This window comes from Theropithecus gelada, chromosome X (assembly GCF_003255815.1).
Source record: "Theropithecus gelada isolate Dixy chromosome X, Tgel_1.0, whole genome shotgun sequence".
NCBI classification, from domain to species: Eukaryota; Metazoa; Chordata; class Mammalia; order Primates; family Cercopithecidae; genus Theropithecus; species Theropithecus gelada.
The window spans coordinates 19,271,318-19,288,222 of NC_037689.1; the positions used below are offsets into that span (position 1 = coordinate 19,271,318).

At 48.7% G+C, this 16,905-nt stretch overlaps 1 protein-coding gene across 5 annotated transcripts in view; it reads left to right on the plus strand.

The window, feature by feature from the left end:
* BCOR (BCL6 corepressor) overlaps positions 1 to 16,383 on the plus strand; it is a 128,398-nt gene extending 112,015 nt beyond the window's left edge. For 3 of the 5 annotated variants that reach the window (XM_025373028.1, XM_025373027.1, XM_025373026.1), the window contains 9 exons: positions 3,035 to 3,298; positions 3,784 to 4,026; positions 4,562 to 4,887; positions 5,244 to 5,498; positions 10,328 to 10,494; positions 12,457 to 12,602; positions 13,619 to 13,696; positions 13,908 to 14,064; positions 15,225 to 16,383. In XM_025373028.1, the coding sequence (XP_025228813.1) occupies positions 3,035 to 3,298; positions 3,784 to 4,026; positions 4,562 to 4,887; positions 5,244 to 5,498; positions 10,328 to 10,494; positions 12,457 to 12,602; positions 13,619 to 13,696; positions 13,908 to 14,064; positions 15,225 to 15,516 (1,928 nt within the window). In that variant the 3' untranslated portion in view covers positions 15,517 to 16,383. Of the gene's footprint in view, positions 1 to 3,034; positions 3,299 to 3,681; positions 4,027 to 4,561; positions 4,888 to 5,243; positions 5,499 to 10,327; positions 10,495 to 12,456; positions 12,603 to 13,618; positions 13,697 to 13,907; positions 14,065 to 15,224 lie in introns of all 5 variants that reach the window. The other 2 variants (XM_025373024.1, XM_025373025.1) reach the window with 1 other exon arrangement.
* The last annotated feature ends 522 nt before the right edge of the window (positions 16,384 to 16,905 follow it).

Consider the following 16,905-nt stretch of genomic DNA (forward strand, 5'->3'; position numbering starts at 1 on the left):
CAGGGGTTGGAGGAAGGAAAATAGGCCTTGTTTGCAGAAAGATCCTCTTGAGAGCGGACAAGAAGCATCTACGCTGTGTGTGAGCAGGCATGATTGCAGTGAACCCCAGATGCAGCAGTGGAGAGCTCCTGATAATAGTTCTGGACTATTCAGGAGGCAAAAGGGGGCCCTCTCTGGCTGAATGGGGAATGGTGGGGACTTGGAGGAATCATGTGTGTTTCACATCCCTTGTCCTAGCCTGCTGGCCTCCCATGAATAGGGAGCAGAAGGTGGTGTGTGCAGGGGAGCCCTCCCCACCCGCACTGGGCAGCTTTTCTAGATGGGAAGCCCCAGAGAAGACAGATGGCAAGACCTCCCCATGTCAATGGGGGTGCTCCCTAGCAGAGCGACTAGGTCTCCAGTCAGTCACTGCCTGTTGATGCTAGTCTGTGAAATAAGTGATCACATGTCTTCTAGGTGGTTTTCTGTGGACAAAATATACTGGTAGTTTGGGCACAAGGCCAGGTAGGTGAAATATAAACTCATTTCACTATTAGGAAGTTTGCAGTGAAGGTCAAAACTCCAATGGAAAACTTTCTCCCTGAGAAAGATGCCTTAGACTTGGTTGAGATTGTTACAAATACAGGTGGCTGTGTGAGACCTGGAGTTCAAATGGAAGCTGTGGAAGTCAAATCCAAAGCACTAGGGTTGAGAGATTCTTAATCTGATGGGGGTTTGATGGGGGGTGTCTCTGGGAAGGGTGCCAAGACAGGGCAGTTCATTCTGGGTGGGGCCCCACACTGGCTAAGCTGCTGCCTCATTTTGACCCAGGAAGGCATGGTGACGTTACCCAGTCATTTCTGCTTTCAAACCACTTGGCTCGAACCGTCTCTCCTACCTAGAGGGAGGGGAAATGAGTACACTTTAAAAGTATAAAAGTACACTTTTAACTTTGACATGTGGCGCTTCGTAACGCAGTCTTTACATTTTTACATTGTACCCCCAGTTCCTCCCACAGGGCTTTCAGGGGCGGCTGATTGACCCCAGAAAGTCAAATGGTATATAACTAGGACAGTCAGTTCACGTCTTAAACTTTCATAAATATCAGGGCTAAAAATCAAGCTGGTCTGGGGATCTTAGCGTCCTTTTGTAAGTAATTTCTCCAGCCTTACCCTCTGCCCTGCCGCACCGTGTTTATGAAGCCCACCCGGGGAGGTGGCTTGCAGTAATAGTCCCACTTTACAACTCAAGGGGGCCAAACTGTAAAGTGACGCTGTTACTGCCAGAGTGGTTAAGAGACAGAGCAGCCCACACACTTTGCATCCCCAGGCCAGGCTGAGCGCAGCGGTCACCACTTCTGCATAGTGTAAGGTTTGGGCAGCTTGTGTGTTTTCTTCTGCTGCTGCTGTGACAGAATACCACCTTGGCCAGGTTTTTGGGTGTCCATCCAGTGCCAGTTGTACCTACAGAGACCTGGGGTGGTATTCCGTGGTGGAGGCTTGGATGCCGAGTCCCAGGCCCAGCCGTCCCTGTCCATACAGTGCTCTGTGGTGAGTGAGGATGACGAGGAACGGTTGGGGACATTCTACCATTCCTTTGCAAGAATAGATGCAGCCCCATCTGTTCCCCCTTAGAACACCCTTGAAGAGGAGGTGAATGGGTCCTCACACCATTGAGAGCACAGGCTAGCCAACAACCCCGGTAAAGCTCACCCCCACAGCTGACTGCCGTGAACCGCTGGGAATGCCCCCGAGAGAAGCGGGTGAGCGGGGCTGGTCAGGAGTGGGAGTAATATTTGAAGTGGGTTGGGGAGAGGAAGAATGAGATCAGCGGATGAGGTGTGTGCTTATTTCATCTAGAAATTGACTTGTGTGCCTAGCTCAGAGTTACCAAGACACTAGACTCATAACCCTGGTGATGAGAGGGATCATTTCAGCGGGCCAAGGGCTGACACCTTAACCTCGCAGTGGTCATTAAGTAGTTATCGTTTATATTCATTGTGTATTAGAAAACTTGTGACCAGCAAAGCAGTTAATGAGCTATTTTGTGGGCTAGAGCAAAAGTAGGAAGTGATGTTGGGCTGAGGTGATTCAAGGAAAAGCCCCACAGCCCGTGATAGGCCAAGCACAGGGGTCCTGGAATGAGCAGTTTTGCAGGCGCTGGCCTGGCATGGGAAAGACACACCAACAATGAGGGGATGTCTGGAGATGCTTGCTTGTGACAGAGGGTGTGAAGAGGAGTGTCAGCTGGGATGGCCAGCATCCCCAAGGGGGTTCCCCTGTGTTGGACAGGAAATGAGAACAACCCAACCCATTGGTTTCACATCTGTGCATCCAGCAAATCGAGTTCTTTGAAGTTTTCTCTGAACTCGTGTATGTGTTAGGAAACCTTGCCTTTGGCTTTGCCAGGCCCCTCTTCCCAGCAGCCTAGGTCTGCCGGGATTCGCTGCCTCCCTCTGGCCTGGACTGTAGGCTCAGAGCCCCCCAGGAGTGAGGATCACTGCTGCCCATCAAGGACCTAAGCCTTCTTTCAACACTCTTGTCTCCTGTCCCTCTTCATCTCCCCGGTTGGCCTAGGTGAATATTGGTGTTATCCCTTCGATAGATGACATTTTGGGGATATTTGGTCGTTTTTATCCCATCAGCCTACCATTTGTTTCAAAATAATGACCTCAGTAGATGTTCCCATGAAGATTTTTAGGTCAGCCCCAGCTTGGTTGCATCTTCTGCTAAAAGGACTATAGTGCTTTAAAAAACGTAGCGTTGACGCCCCATCTTTCTTGGTTCCCTCTTGCTCCCAACCATAAGAAGGGAGAAGGAGAAAGTCACGAGTGTGACATGCATCTCACTCTGCTTTACTTGTCTTCAATGTACCCTTCCTCTGGAAAATTCTGTTTCTGAGGGTTTTGTGCTATGTGTGAGGACACCAGTCTCCAAAGAAGCAGCTGTCAATAGCCGATTACCTTGGGCACGGTGGTCCCACGTGCTCCCCAAATCCTGCCTTCTCATGGCGACCTTCGGGCTTCATTAATGCCCTCTTGTCTCCCCTCCCCCAGGTGAGTATACTGTTGGAAACAAGCACCACGATCCTTTTGAAGCCCCAGAGAACAAAGATCTTTCTGCGGAGAAGTACTTTGTGGAGAGGCAGCCCCTGAGCGAGCCTCCCACAGACCAGGTGGCCTCGGACATGCCACACAGCCCCACCCTCCGGGTGGACAGGAAACGCAAAGTCTCAGGTGACAGCAGCCACACTGAGACCACTGCGGAGGAGGTGCCAGAGGACCCTCTGCTGAAAGCCAAACGCCGACGAGTCTCTAAAGGTGAGCCCTGTCTGCTTCGCCCGCCTGCTGGGGGGTGGGCCTGTGCATGCGGCCACAGTGGATGGACAGGAGATGTGGATGTGCGGCGCGCTGCCCCTGTAGACAGAATCGGTGAGGGGAAGCCGTGGGGCGCAGCAGTGGAGCGGACCTCTCCATTCCCACACTGCCTCGTGAGATTCCCACCCTGGAGACCCCGGGGGGGAGCCACCCACACCTCCCCTCCCCCAAAGCCAGAACCCAGATGGCCAAAGACTATCAGGCCCCCTCCCAAAAGCAGAGACCAGTGACCACACACCCCCCCCCCCACCCCATTAGTGATGCGTAAGACAGTTTGTTCCCCCCCAGGGGGCTTTTTGATTAATTTGTAGTTATTTCTCCATTAGATGACTGGCCTGAGAGGGAAATGACAAACAGTTCCTCTAACCACTTAGAAGACCCACATTATAGTGAGCTGACCAACCTGAAGGTGTGCATTGAATTAACAGGGCTCCATCCTAAAAAACAACGCCACTTGCTGCACCTTAGAGAACGGTGGGAGCAGCAGGTGTCAGCAGCAGACGGCAAACCTGGCCGGCAAAGCAGGAAGGAAGTGACCCAGGCCACTCAGCCTGAGGCCATTCCTCAGGGGACTAACATCACTGAAGAGAAACCTGGCAGGAAAAGGGCAGAGGCCAAAGGCAACAGAAACTGGTCGGAAGAGGCTCTCAAACCCAGTGACAATGAACAAGGTATGCAGGGGCCACCCCTTGAGTGTTCACCCTGCTCCTGGAGGGTGGGTCATCCACTCTCTGTAGGAATGGGCTTTTGAGGGGACCTTAGAAGGCCATAGCAATTGACTTCAAGGAGGATGTGGCAGGCAGGGAGTTCTCTCTTGATGTCCTTGCCTGTGGTTGCACAGGAAGGAAGTCTAAGCACCTTCATTCCAGCCTCAAGCTGTCTCCAGTCTCTGGGTCATGAGCACCCAGACCCAGTGGGTAGGGGGCAGGAGAGCAGGAAGAGCCGGCTTCTGTCCTCTCTTCCAGGCCCTTTGAAGCAACTTGCCACTTGGCGTTTTGTGGGTTAACTTAGGTGCCGTTTGAATGTGGTATAATTAAAATATTAATGCTTTGAAAACGTAATTGGTATATCTTTAAAAACTGAAGCTGCTCCAGTGATCAGTGTTAACAATGGGCTTTTCTTCCTGCACTGGCTACAACTGTGTAACGCCCGCTTCTTCTCCCGTCTCTCACCCACCCGCCACCCCATCACCCCCTCCGTATTTAGGCTTGCCTATGTTCTCCGGCTCTCCGCCCATGAAGAGTCTTTCATCCACCAGTGCAGGCGGCAAAAAGCAGGCTCAGCCAAGCTGCGCACCAGCCTCCAGGCCGCCTGCCAAACAGCAGAAAATTAAAGAAAACCAGAAGACAGATGTGCTGTGTGCAGACGAAGAAGAGGATTGCCAGGCTGCCTCCCTGCTGCAGAAATACACCGACAACAGCGAGAAGCCATCCGGGAAGAGACTGTGCAAAACCAAACACTTGATCCCTCAGGAGCCCAGGCGGGGATTGCCACTGACAGGGGAATACTACGTGGAGAATGCCGATGGCAAGGTACCTCTTGACCCCGGCTTCCCTCTAGGGCCTGTGCGAGCACATCCCCGCCTGCCTGCCTGCTTCCCAGCTTGTGGGGACAAAGCTTTCCTTTTCCTGGACTCCTCCCCCATACCACACGTCACTCCCCTGTCCTAGAGGAGCGTGTCTTCTGGGTGGCAGTGAAGTTTCAGACTAGTAAGAATGAAACCCCTTCCCCCAAACCCTCCTTTGACAGGCACCCCCCACCCACCAAAACAGATAAGGAGTAAAGTGCCTCTCTCCACGCAGGTTTGTCACGTGGAGGGGAGGAGGGGAAGCAGCGGCTGTTAGAAGGACATGGGCTTAACCGTGTGCGCTGCCTGGTTTTATGATAGGTGACTGTCCGGAGATTCAGAAAGCGGCCGGAGCCCAGTTCGGACTATGATCTGTCACCAGCCAAGCAGGAGCCAAAGCCTTTCGACCGCTTGCAGCAACTGCTACCGGCCTCCCAGTCTACACAGCTGCCATGCTCAAGTTCCCCTCAGGAGACCACCCAGTCTCGCCCGATGCCACCGGAAGCACGGAGACTTATTGTCAATAAGAACGCTGGCGAGACCCTTCTGCAGCGGGCAGCCAGGCTTGGCTATGAGGTGTGTCCCTGTGGGCGCTCCCCGGGGCTGTGGGCTGGGGGGCGGGGCCCGCGGGCTGCGGTGGTCAAGGGGAGGGACACGGAGAGCAGAGCTCAGCCCCCTCCGCATTAGGGGGCAGGGCCGGTGCTCCAGCAGGATGTTTGTGTTAGCCCCACTCTCGCTGCTGTCTCTTTGGTGGCTTGTTCAGTCGCGGTGTGGAAAGAAAGGCCTCTCTGATGTTCAGTTCGTGTTCAGGCAGGTAGGCTGCTGCTGCATCCTCCAGTCTCGCTCACTTATCTCTGATATAAAATCTGACACAACCCAGGGCTTGGCGACTGGGGGAATTTTAATGAGCCCTTTTGGATTCTGATTAGCAAGGGGGAGAGAAGTTACTAGCTCTATCTTGGACTGTTTGTACTGTTTCAGGTGGAGGGGTGGCCGTGTAGGGGGAGTAGGCAGGAAGTAGCTGTGCAGGTCACAGAGATGGGGGGTGGGGCAGACCTAAGGTCTCTTTCTGATAGAGGGGGTACAGTAGCCTCAGGGCTGAGGGCTCTGGAGGAGGGACTGAGACTTTTCCCTCAACTCACTGCTTCTCCCCAGGCTCCGTGCCCGTCCTCCTCCCAGCATGGTCCATGACAATGATAGCTTACATTAACAGAGCCCCTAAGATCCAGAGTAACTCATTTCACCTTTTCATCATCTGTGTGCGGTAGTAACTAATATTATTCCCGCTTTCAGATGAGGAAACTGAGTCCCAGAGATGTTACATGATTTGAACAGATAATCCAGCAGCCTGCCTCCAAAGCCCAGTCTCCCCCCATCCCGCCAAACTCGGCTCCTCTCCAGGACTGGCTCCCATTGGAATCACGCTTTTCACAGTTCAAAACCTACGTCTGCCCCTGTGCATCTCCCCACCACACACTTGTCAGTTGAGATTGTGATGTAATAGCCCACAAGGCAAAGACTTTTTTTTATGCTGGCGTCAGCTCTCTAGGAGTCGTGGTAAAAATAAAATGCGGTTCAGCAGGCTGAGTGTGAAGTGTGGAGAAGCACTCGGGCGACAGGATCCATGCCGGCCCATGCTCAGCTGTGGGCTCCCGGAATTCAGCCAGAGCCCAGGCTCGCGCACCTTAACCAGGCTGCAGTCTGCTGTGCCTTGAGCCTTTCCTGATGGGGGGACCCAGCTGCCAGTCTCCCTTTGACCCAGAGCCCACTCTGGGGCATGATTGTGTGGGTGGGAACTGGGATGCCGGCTCACACCTGTGGGATGGTCCTTTGAAGCACTAGCTGGGTATTTTTGGTTGTATGTGCCTTTGTCTGTTCATACCAACTTGTTTCTTTTTGGTATCTCTGGATTGTCTTTGAGAGAACTCTTTAGAAGGATTTGGAAATTAGCTCAGTTACTTGCAGATTAAACCCAAGTGGCAGCCAGTTGTTTTTGCGTAAGCTGAGAGCAGCAGCACCTATGAGGACAGGGTAGATGCAGCGTGCCAGGCAGGGCCACTCATTCCTACACATGGTTGAGAAAATGGACTTGTGCTTCCAGCAAACACCAGAGGTAAGGGAGGGCTCCAGGGCAGCAAACTCGCTGACCATGGGTGGTGCTGTGGGGGCGGTAGGGCTCCTGGCCTGGTCTTTGATCTTGGCTTCATTTCTGCCAGTCTCACCTTTCTGAGCCCAGATGCTTCAAGAGACCCTTGTGGGTGCTCTAAGGAACAGTTTCCATTTTGGTGGTTTTCCTATGGCAGGTGGGTCTGAGGCCTGGACTAAGGAACACTGATCCATGCTTTCTTAGGCTACCAGGCCTTTGGTACAAGAAGGCTTGAGAATGTTTATGGAAGGACAACTTTTCCGCTTCAAATGTAAATGTCATTATAGAACTTTCTCAGGTCATCAGTTTTAATGCTGAATGTTTTAATTACTAGATAAAAGCTTTCAACTTTGAGTTCAACTTTCTGGGATTTATTTAGTCAGAAATTACAATGTTAGGATGATAGTCCATTCAGATGTGGCAGTGTAAACCCTTTAAAATAAAAGAATAGTTTGCTTAACAGGATAAGGTGCGGTATGAAGGCACAGCTTTGGGAGGGGTTTCCCAAAACCCCTCTTTATCATTGTAGTCTTCTGCTTAGCTAAAAAGATACCATATGCAATAAAAAGGCTGCTCAAGCTTTGTTTTCTCTTAAGCTGGTTCTTGAGGTTTAGAAACACCCTGTCTCTTCAGATCTGTAATAGACCACCTGAAAGGCCAGTTACAGTTGAACCTTTCCCTGTCTGTTCTTAGGCTAAAATGCCAATGTGGAACCGCGTGCGTGTGCATTTAGTGGTGATGGTTAAATTTTCTATGAATCGAATAAATCATGTTTTTAAAAAAGTTAATGAGGCATTTAATTAATTAACAATGTCGGGTTTATGGCCTTTATGGTTACATTTTGCGGTTAATGGCATTCAGCTTATAGCTGCTTAACAGAGAATTGTCCAACAAAAACAGTTTGATTTTGTTTGGGAATGGGCGGGCTGCCCTTCAAACACTCCCATTTCCAGCGTGGAGAATAAACCAAGTAATGTATTGGGTAGACAGACTTCTCTGGCTTCTTCATTCTCTCTGTTGGTGACAGCAGTTGCCACCCATTTAAGATCCCATCACCCTCCCATCTAGGAGAGTGTCATTAGTCTGCCTCACCCCAACAGAAATGTACAAGGGATGCTGGTCATGGCTGGATTGCAGCCTTCTAGCCAGGGCCCTTGACTGGGCCTTTGGAAACTTCCCAGCAGACCCGTTGCCAAAAGACCTGAGTTACAGGTCTAATATTTTGTGTTCATTGAATTTGGGGCCTAACCTGTCTGGGCCTCAGTTTCCTTAAGTGTTGAATGAGAATCATAACCACTTTTCCTTCCTGAGATCTCACAGGTCACTGTGGGATATGACATACACATTTGGGAACATCAGAAGTGTTATGGTGGCCAATGGCAAAACGTCTGACCTGGTTGTTGGTTTACTGTTGCTTTGCCTGCCATTCTCCAGGGTAACAGTTACTTACCCTTCAGCCTCGACATCTTTCACTGCTAGGTTCCCTCAAATCAGCCCCAGTAGTGATGAAGGTTTCCAGGTGAAGGCCATAATTGTCAGAGCAAATAAACCCTGGGTTGATAGGACACCAGGCCAGCTGCCGGGATCCGGGTAGATTGATCTGTGCACAGCAGTTGGTGGCGCTTAGAGCTGATCCCTGAGTCACATGACAGGGCCTCTCCCTGGCTGGGCACACAACTCATTAGCTTGCAGCCGTCCACTCGAGTCTGGCTAGTGAGGGCCTCCTAAAAGAGCAGCAGCTTCATGCGGTATCCTGGATACCAGTGCTCGGGGCAGGTGGCCTGGGAGCTCAGAGGATTGTGGGCTTTCTGGCAGGTGAGGGCCTGAAGCAAGAGACGCTTCTGTGGGCATGCCTTCTCTCTTCCTCCCCTTGATTTGGAATGGAGCTGCTGCAGTGGCCTGAAGCAACAGGGTATGGGTGGCCAGGGTTATCAGCGTGCAGCCTTAGGTTCACAGGGGGAGCATCTAGAACATTCTAGTTAGTGTTCAAGTAGTGATCACCTTTGACTGATGTGTCCTAGAAAGGGCATAAAAGAATTTTCAGAACTCACCTTACGTTTATGGGTGGCTCAAATGCTGCCTATTTTAGGTTACGGATGAGTTACTTAGGAGTTGTCACAAAGGAGAGCCTGCTATGACCCATCGAGCTCCCCCCTTGCCAAGTGGAATGTGTGTTGGGCTACCCCACATGTTCTGGCTTTCCCCCTAGTCTTCAGAACCTGACAGCTCTCTGCTGGCCATGACTGCTAGGAAAACAGTGTAACCTGTTGTCTGCTGGCAGATACTGTTCCATGTGTTTGAACACTTTCTTAATGAAACATGGACTACATTACTGCTTTGCTTACTGGGAGCGGTTCATTTTAATGTATTAACACGCCAAAGAAGTGAGATTAATAACAGTGATTCTCATGCAGACTGTTGATGCGGAACACGTTCTGCAAAGGGGGAAGGGTAGGATTGTCTTACTTCGTTCTTGAAATGTGTAGGTTGTGGTAAGTGGTGTATTAGATTCCTGTCATTAACTTAAGTAAATATGAAAATATATTGATTCAGCCCCAAGTGGGGCAGAGAGTGAAGCAAAAAGAGGGTGGGGTTATTGGAAGCATTGATGTCATTTGTTGATGATGTGTATGATACCAACAGAAGCACTGCCACCCAGGCTCCGACTCTGGGTCTTTCCAAGGGGCATGAGGACCAGCCTAAACTCTTGCACATCCTCCTCTCTGTGAAGTTCAGAAATGTTCTCCAGCTCATTTAATTGTTCATTATGCCTTGATTGGCCTTGCTTTTATCTAAACTTGTGTCGCCATCCACTACTACCTATTGGATGAATCGATTGAGTGAGGATGTCCTTGAACTTATTCATGCGTCGTCTGAAACATTAGCAGCCAAATCCCTCTGTACTCACTGTGCCAGGCACTGAGCTAAGGGCTTATGTGGGTCTTTAATTAGTTTCTTAGCAGCCCCTGGTAGGCTCTGTCACTCTCCTCCGGAGGAGGAAAGGAAGCTTTGGAGAATTCGGAGCATAACTTGCCCAGGGCCAGGCAGCTGGGCAGCAGACCTCTAAATGATGCTGTCCCTGTCATCAGGCGCTTCGCACATGTGTTTGCCCCTCGCCAAGACATCCACAGCCTGCCCGAGAGGTAGTGGGTTCTCAGGCCTGAAGGTGTATGTCTTTGAAAGCTACAGAGAGGTCCACTTTACAAGGTCATTGTGCAGTGATCTGATGGCATTCCTCCCTCCCCTCCCCTCCCCACAGGAAGTGGTCCTGTACTGCTTGGAGAACAAGATTTGTGACGTAAATCATCGGGACAACGCAGGTTACTGCGCCCTGCATGAAGCTTGTGCCAGGGGCTGGCTCAACATTGTGCGACACCTCCTTGAATATGGCGCTGATGTCAACTGCAGTGCCCAGGATGGAACCAGGTCAGTGATGTGTCTTGTTCTCAGCCTGGCTCTGCTGAGACCAAGCTTCCCTACCTGTGCGGTGGCGGTTCTCAGGGTATGCAGGAAATTCCAGGAGGAAAGACAGAGGGCGACTGCAAGCACACTGACCACTGGGTCCTCTAGAATTGAATCCAGCAGACCTTTCTGGCAAATGTAGATGTAAAGCTCCCAATTTTGGTCAGTCCTATAATGTTCCTATGAACCAAAGCTTCTGAAAATGTTGAGGCCTACGAGAATAATTGGGGGTGTTGCCTTTTAAGACCCTGGACTCTTCATCACCATCTATGAAGTCACTGTATTTAAAATATATTTGAGCTGAAAGTCCCAGGAGTACACACACAGGGCCAGCTGCCCCTCCGCTGGTTCAGCAGGACCTGCCATTGCCACCCACGTTCCCAGCCGTGGCCCTCACCCTGTCCTTGACCCTGGTTTATTGGTCAGAGACCCAGGTCTGAGTCAGCCCGAACATCTTCCTGGTTGTGTGAGTGGGATGCTGCCACGAGGCTGGGCACTGGGGGTTTCCTGAAGGTGACAGAAATAGCCAAACGGAAATGTATTTGGTCTTTCACACTTTGCAAATAGCATTCCCTCAGATTGGGCAGAGACCCATCTTCTCCCCGCCAACCCCAACCCCCAGCTCCATGGACACAGGTAGGAGGCCTCTGTACCCTGCTGAGAACACACCCCACCAGGCCTGTTTCTTCTCCCGACTGTTCCCTTGGCTTCTGGGCCAGAGGTTGATCACTGATCTGTGTGAGGTCCTGGGATCAGGCTTTCAGGAGAGTCTCTGCTAATCTCTTTGCATCTAGTTTCTTTTAAAAACAGAGGTGGGTTTTTTGTTTTTTGTTTTTAATAGTGTGACAATTGCTTGTTGTATTGGCTTCCATGATGATGGGATCTCTTTTTTCCCCTGTAAGTTACCTTCACATGGTCCATGACTACTTAAATTTGTTGAAAATGTTTTCATTTTGGGCTTGACTTCCTTCTTAGGCCTTGGATTAAGATAGGGTTTGCAGGCCGGGTGCGGTGGCTCACGCCTGTAATCCCAGCACTTTGGGAGGCCGAGGCAGGTGGATCACGAGGTCAGGAGATCGAGACCATCCTGGCTAACATGGTGAAACCCCGTCTCTACAAAAATACAAAAAATGAGCCGGGTGTGGTGGCGGGCGCCTGTAGTCCCAACTGCTGGGGAGGCTGAGGCAGGAGAATGTTGTGAACCCGGGAAGCGGAGCTTGCAGTGAGTCGAGATCGTGCCACTGCACTCCAGCCTGGGCGACAGAGCGAGACTCTATCTCAGGAAAAAAAAAAAAAAGATAGGGTTTGCAGCTGGGCAGTGGCTCTCTTGTCTGTAATCCCAGCACTTCGGAGGCCAAGGCAGGAGGATCACTTGAGCCTAGGAGTTCAAGACCGGCCTGGAAAACGTAGTAAGACCCCGTCCCTACAGAAAATAAAAACATTAACCAGGCATGGTAGCACGCGCCTATAGTCCCAGCTACTGAGGAGGCTGAGGCAGAAGGATCACTTGAGCCCAGGAGATCGAGGCTGCAGTGAGCCATGATCCACCCCACTGCACTCCAGCCTGGGCAATGGAGTGAGACCCTGTCCACCCCCGCCTCCCCAACCTCCTCTCCCCACCAGAAAAGATAGATTTGGGTTTGAGATTTAGGCCTGAAATAGTCTCTTCATCTGCCTTGTAAAGGGTTAGTCATCAAAATAACAGTGATTCATTGCTTGACCTTGAGCCAGTCACTGTAGCTCAGTTTCCCTATCTGTGCAGTGGTGGTGACTGTGCACACCTCTTGGATGAAATACTGTTCTTAGGAGGCTCAGTACACAAGGTACACATGCACCCAGCTTTGCCTGTTGCTGTTAAAGGAGACAACTGCTTTATAAGCAAGTGTGGCTTGTGTGAGCATAATTCTATTGCGCCTCTCTTCCTAGGCCTCTGCACGATGCTGTTGAGAACGATCACTTGGAAATTGTCCGACTACTTCTCTCTTACGGTGCTGACCCCACCTTGGCTACGTACTCAGGTAGAACCATCATGAAAATGACCCACAGTGAACTTATGGAAAAGTTCTTAACAGGTATGACAAAGTTCAAGAAATGGTCTTATTCAAAAATTAGATGGTAACTCGATACAATAGATGATTGGAATTTGACTAGGCAGAAATCACAAAGGCCAAAACTGTAAAGGAGAGCAGCCGAGTGTTTGAACTTTTGTGTGGTTTGACTTTATTCTAGTGAAGCTAAGTCATCTATTCACCCTAATGTTTTAAAAGATTTCCTAAAGTTATTCTCATTTTCCACACATGCATTCTTAACTTAGGTATGGCTCATAGGATTACATCCTGAGTCTGGGAAAAATGACTCAAACCTTCCATACATGAAATTATTTGGACAGGTTTATGGTGTTAGGTCATCAGATAACCCATGACTTAAGCCCCGGGCATTACAAAATCCCTAAAGCAGAAGCACAAGGTTTTCATGAGTGTCAGGCACCTGCATTTAAATTCCTTGTCAGGCACTTCCTGCCAAAGAATGCCACTAACTCACTGGTGACCCGCCCTTGTTTACCTTAAATTACGCTCACTTGTTGAAAGAAGCAGCTTAGTTAGGCTGTCAAAGAAGAGATACATAAGTAGACTGGACACAGTTGGCTCACGCCTGTAATCCCAGCACTTTGGGAGACCTAGGCAGGCGGATCACCCAAGATCAGCAGTTCCAGACCAACCTGGCCAACATGGTAAAACCCTGTCTCTACTAAAAATGCAAAAATTAACTGGGCATGGTAGTGGTGGGCGCCTCTAGTCCCAGCTTGGGAGGCTGAGGCAGGAGAATCCCTTAAACCCGGGAGGTGGAGGCTGCAGTGAGCCGAGATCGTGCCACTGCACTCCAGCCTGGGCAACAGAGCGAGACTCTGTCCAAAAAACAAAAGAGATACATAAGTGTAATGCTACTTTATTTTGCTGAGAAATAGGAAGACAGGAAATGACCTGCCAGCCTGTCATGAATTTATAGGAAAAAATGCCACGTGACTCTGCCATCATTTTGTTCTTGGCAGTAGGTTTTATCTTGTTTTTTTATTTTTCTCTCTCTCCAGATTATTTAAATGACCTACAGGGTCGCAGTGATGATGACACCAGTGGCACTTGGGACTTCTATGGCAGCTCTGTTTGTGGTAAGCTGCAATGTTTGCTCTAGTTCAGTAGGAGGTGAACAAATTCAAGTCCATTTATGTCTGGTATGGGTGAGGGAAAGCCGGTGGTGGGCACTGGAAACAGGACTCACTTGGGAAAGAATCTTGTTAAAGTCCTTGTTGTTGTTGACAACTGTGGACATCGTGCTGTGTAGTTTACTGATTCCTTCCTCTCTTATTTGCCCTCCATTAGAACCAGATGATGAAAGTGGCTATGATGTTTTAGCCAACCCCCCAGGACCAGAAGACCAGGATGATGATGACGATGCCTATAGCGATGTGTTTGAATTTGAATTTTCAGAGACCCCCCTGTTACCATGTTATAACATCCAAGTATCTGTGGCTCAAGGGTGAGCATGGCTATCATGTGGTTGAAAACTAGCTGAGCTGCTCTTGAGGTGACAGGAGTTAGAAATGCCCTTTAAGCAGATGAGGGTGGGTGGGTGAGTGAACTCCTTAACTGTCCATGAACCTCACACAATGCAGTAGATATTTTCCAGAAAGGGTACACATCAGCTTCCTTATACCCAATGTGGTGAGGGGTGGGGCACAGCATGGTATAAACCTGCCTTCATCACTAACACCAAGGCTTGTCACTCCCCAGAGAAGTGGGTGACTGGAACTTTATGGAAGGGTCAGCACCTCGAATACTTCAATCCTTAGACACTTTGAGAAGGTGTCCTCCCTAGGACTCCCTGCAACAGGCCACTGTAGAATGTTTTGAGATGTACTGGACTACACTGATAAAACACCTTGTGTAAGGTTAGGACAATCATTGTACATGACACTTAGGATATTGGTGTGTCGTCAGATTTAGTTAATCCCCTCTGCCCCCTGTGGTTGAGCCCCTGTATGCCAGTGACCAGTCACTTTGGGTGTACTTGCTCTGCTGTGTGTTGACAGAGCTGCTTGATGAGTAACATCCTCTTCAGCCCCAAAGCTATAAACATGTATGCCATTACAAACAGTGATGGAAATCACAAAGTATGGTAGGTTGTATGCAAGGAATGTAATACTTTCCTTCTCCAAAGTGTCACTCCCAAAACAATGGAAGGATGGGAGTGGACATGCCTGAATGGAAAGGAGAGACAGCCTTTTGTTTTTATAATGCTGTTAGTGAGGGTCTGAAGAGAGAAGAGATCAAAGAAGTGGGGATACAGACTTACTCCCCCAGTGACTGTTGATAACAGGGCACTTGGATAGGCTTGACCCGAGTTGTGGTCACAGCTGAATGAGCAGGACTTTACCACCAGAAAGGGGAGAAATGGGGCTTATTCAGATGGTCCTCCCTAGATGGACAGATGAGTCCAGAGTTCCTACTGCTAGAAGTAGTTACTCTCCCTCACCTTAAAAAAGAATGGCAATCAGAGAGTAGGTATGGTGAGAAATGAGGAGTGGGAGCAGAATGAAAGGACATAGCTAGAGGCTGGTCCAGTCAGGCTGGTAGTTAATATTGGGAGCGTTTTTCATTTTACTGAAAACTCAAAGCATTTTCCTTTCTGTTTTGTAGGCCGCGAAACTGGCTACTGCTTTCAGATGTCCTTAAGAAATTGAAAATGTCCTCTCGCATATTTCGCTGCAATTTTCCAAACGTGGAAATTGTCACCATTGCAGAGGCAGAATTTTATCGGCAGGTTTCTGCAAGTCTCTTGTTCTCTTGCTCCAAAGACCTGGAAGCCTTCAACCCTGAAAGTAAGGAGTTGTTAGATCTGGTGGAATTCACGAACGAAATTCAGACTCTGCTGGGCTCCTCTGTAGAGTGGCTCCACCCCAGTGACCTGGTCTCAGACAACTACTGGTGAGCAAGCCAGACCCACCGTGTACAGTGTGTTATAGTGTTAATCCTTGTGCATATGTGTCATAATACGACTATTTCTGTAAAGAAAGGACACTATTACATATGAAAATATCTCTTCTTTATATAAGAGAAATTACTCCAGTCAGAAGGACTTAGAAACATGTTTTTTTCCTTTTAAACTTTTAAGTCAGTTTTTATGAAGTTGTTACAATGTTTCTTTACTTTTCAATGCACACATGCTTTGGGATATGTTTGTTTTTACTTGGAACATTTGTTTCTTTTCTTTTTTAAGGAGAAAAAAAAATGAGTAAAAGAAGCTCCACACTTTGACTTAATTTCATACAAAGCTCTGATGACAGAGGCCATGACTGTGTAGAGTGGTCAGAACTGTGTGGCTGGTTTGAGGGAGCGAATTTGGGGAAGGCACTTGGTGATATAACTTTGTTTTGTTTACAGAGTACCTGCTCGGGCCAGGTATATGCTATTGGATGTAATCCAGTAGTGTGTAATATAAATTCAAACCATATCCACACACAACAACTAATTGTATGAAACTTTTATATCCTAATTTAAAAGCTGTGAAATTAGTTTTCACGCATCAAACCGGATTGTTTATATGTTTAAACATTTTATGCTCTTATTTAAAGAAGACTTTGAGCTATTTTTTTCTGTACCCTGTAAAATATTGAAAACTAACATAATATGTTGAGGTTGCTCGGAAATGTACATAAAACTAAAATTTTCTGAATCGTGTGTTTATGTTTGAAATCTGTGTTTTAACTTTGTAAGTAAATTCTCTGCCTTTGTATTTATATTTTACAAAAATTTTCTTAAAAGGCAATAAAACTGTTGAGGAAAGGAGAAAATTGAAGTACCTTGTGTCCTATGTATTCCTAAAGCATTATTGTTGTCCCTGATTCTTCTTAAATGGTGCTGGTGATGTATTCCCTATAGGTAACTTTAGAGCAATTTATAGTCTCTAGAAACCAAAGCGGACTGGAGGGTTTTGGAGGAGTTATACTCAGAATATAATTTGGGGTCCTATTCTGAACGCCCAATTCTTGGACATATTTCCTGTCTCTTAGAACCTTCTCTTTCCTGTCTTCCTTTGATGCTTATGGAGGCTTTTGCATTGCCTTTGGCCTTGACCTATTTCAGTCCCACCTCATGGCCAACTCTCTAGGAGTGTTTTTTCTGAAACTAGGCATTTGTTATGTCACTTCTGCAGCCCTTCTGTTGCATGGCCTGAGAGTCAAGGCCTATAGAGCCAACCTTTCCTCTGTTCTTGACTTTTCCCAGCAGTATCTGCATTGGGCACTATCAGTTGGCCCTTGATTTCCATCTCACTTGCTTTTGTGCCTGTCCTTCACTATAGAGGCTAGAAAGCTGAAAA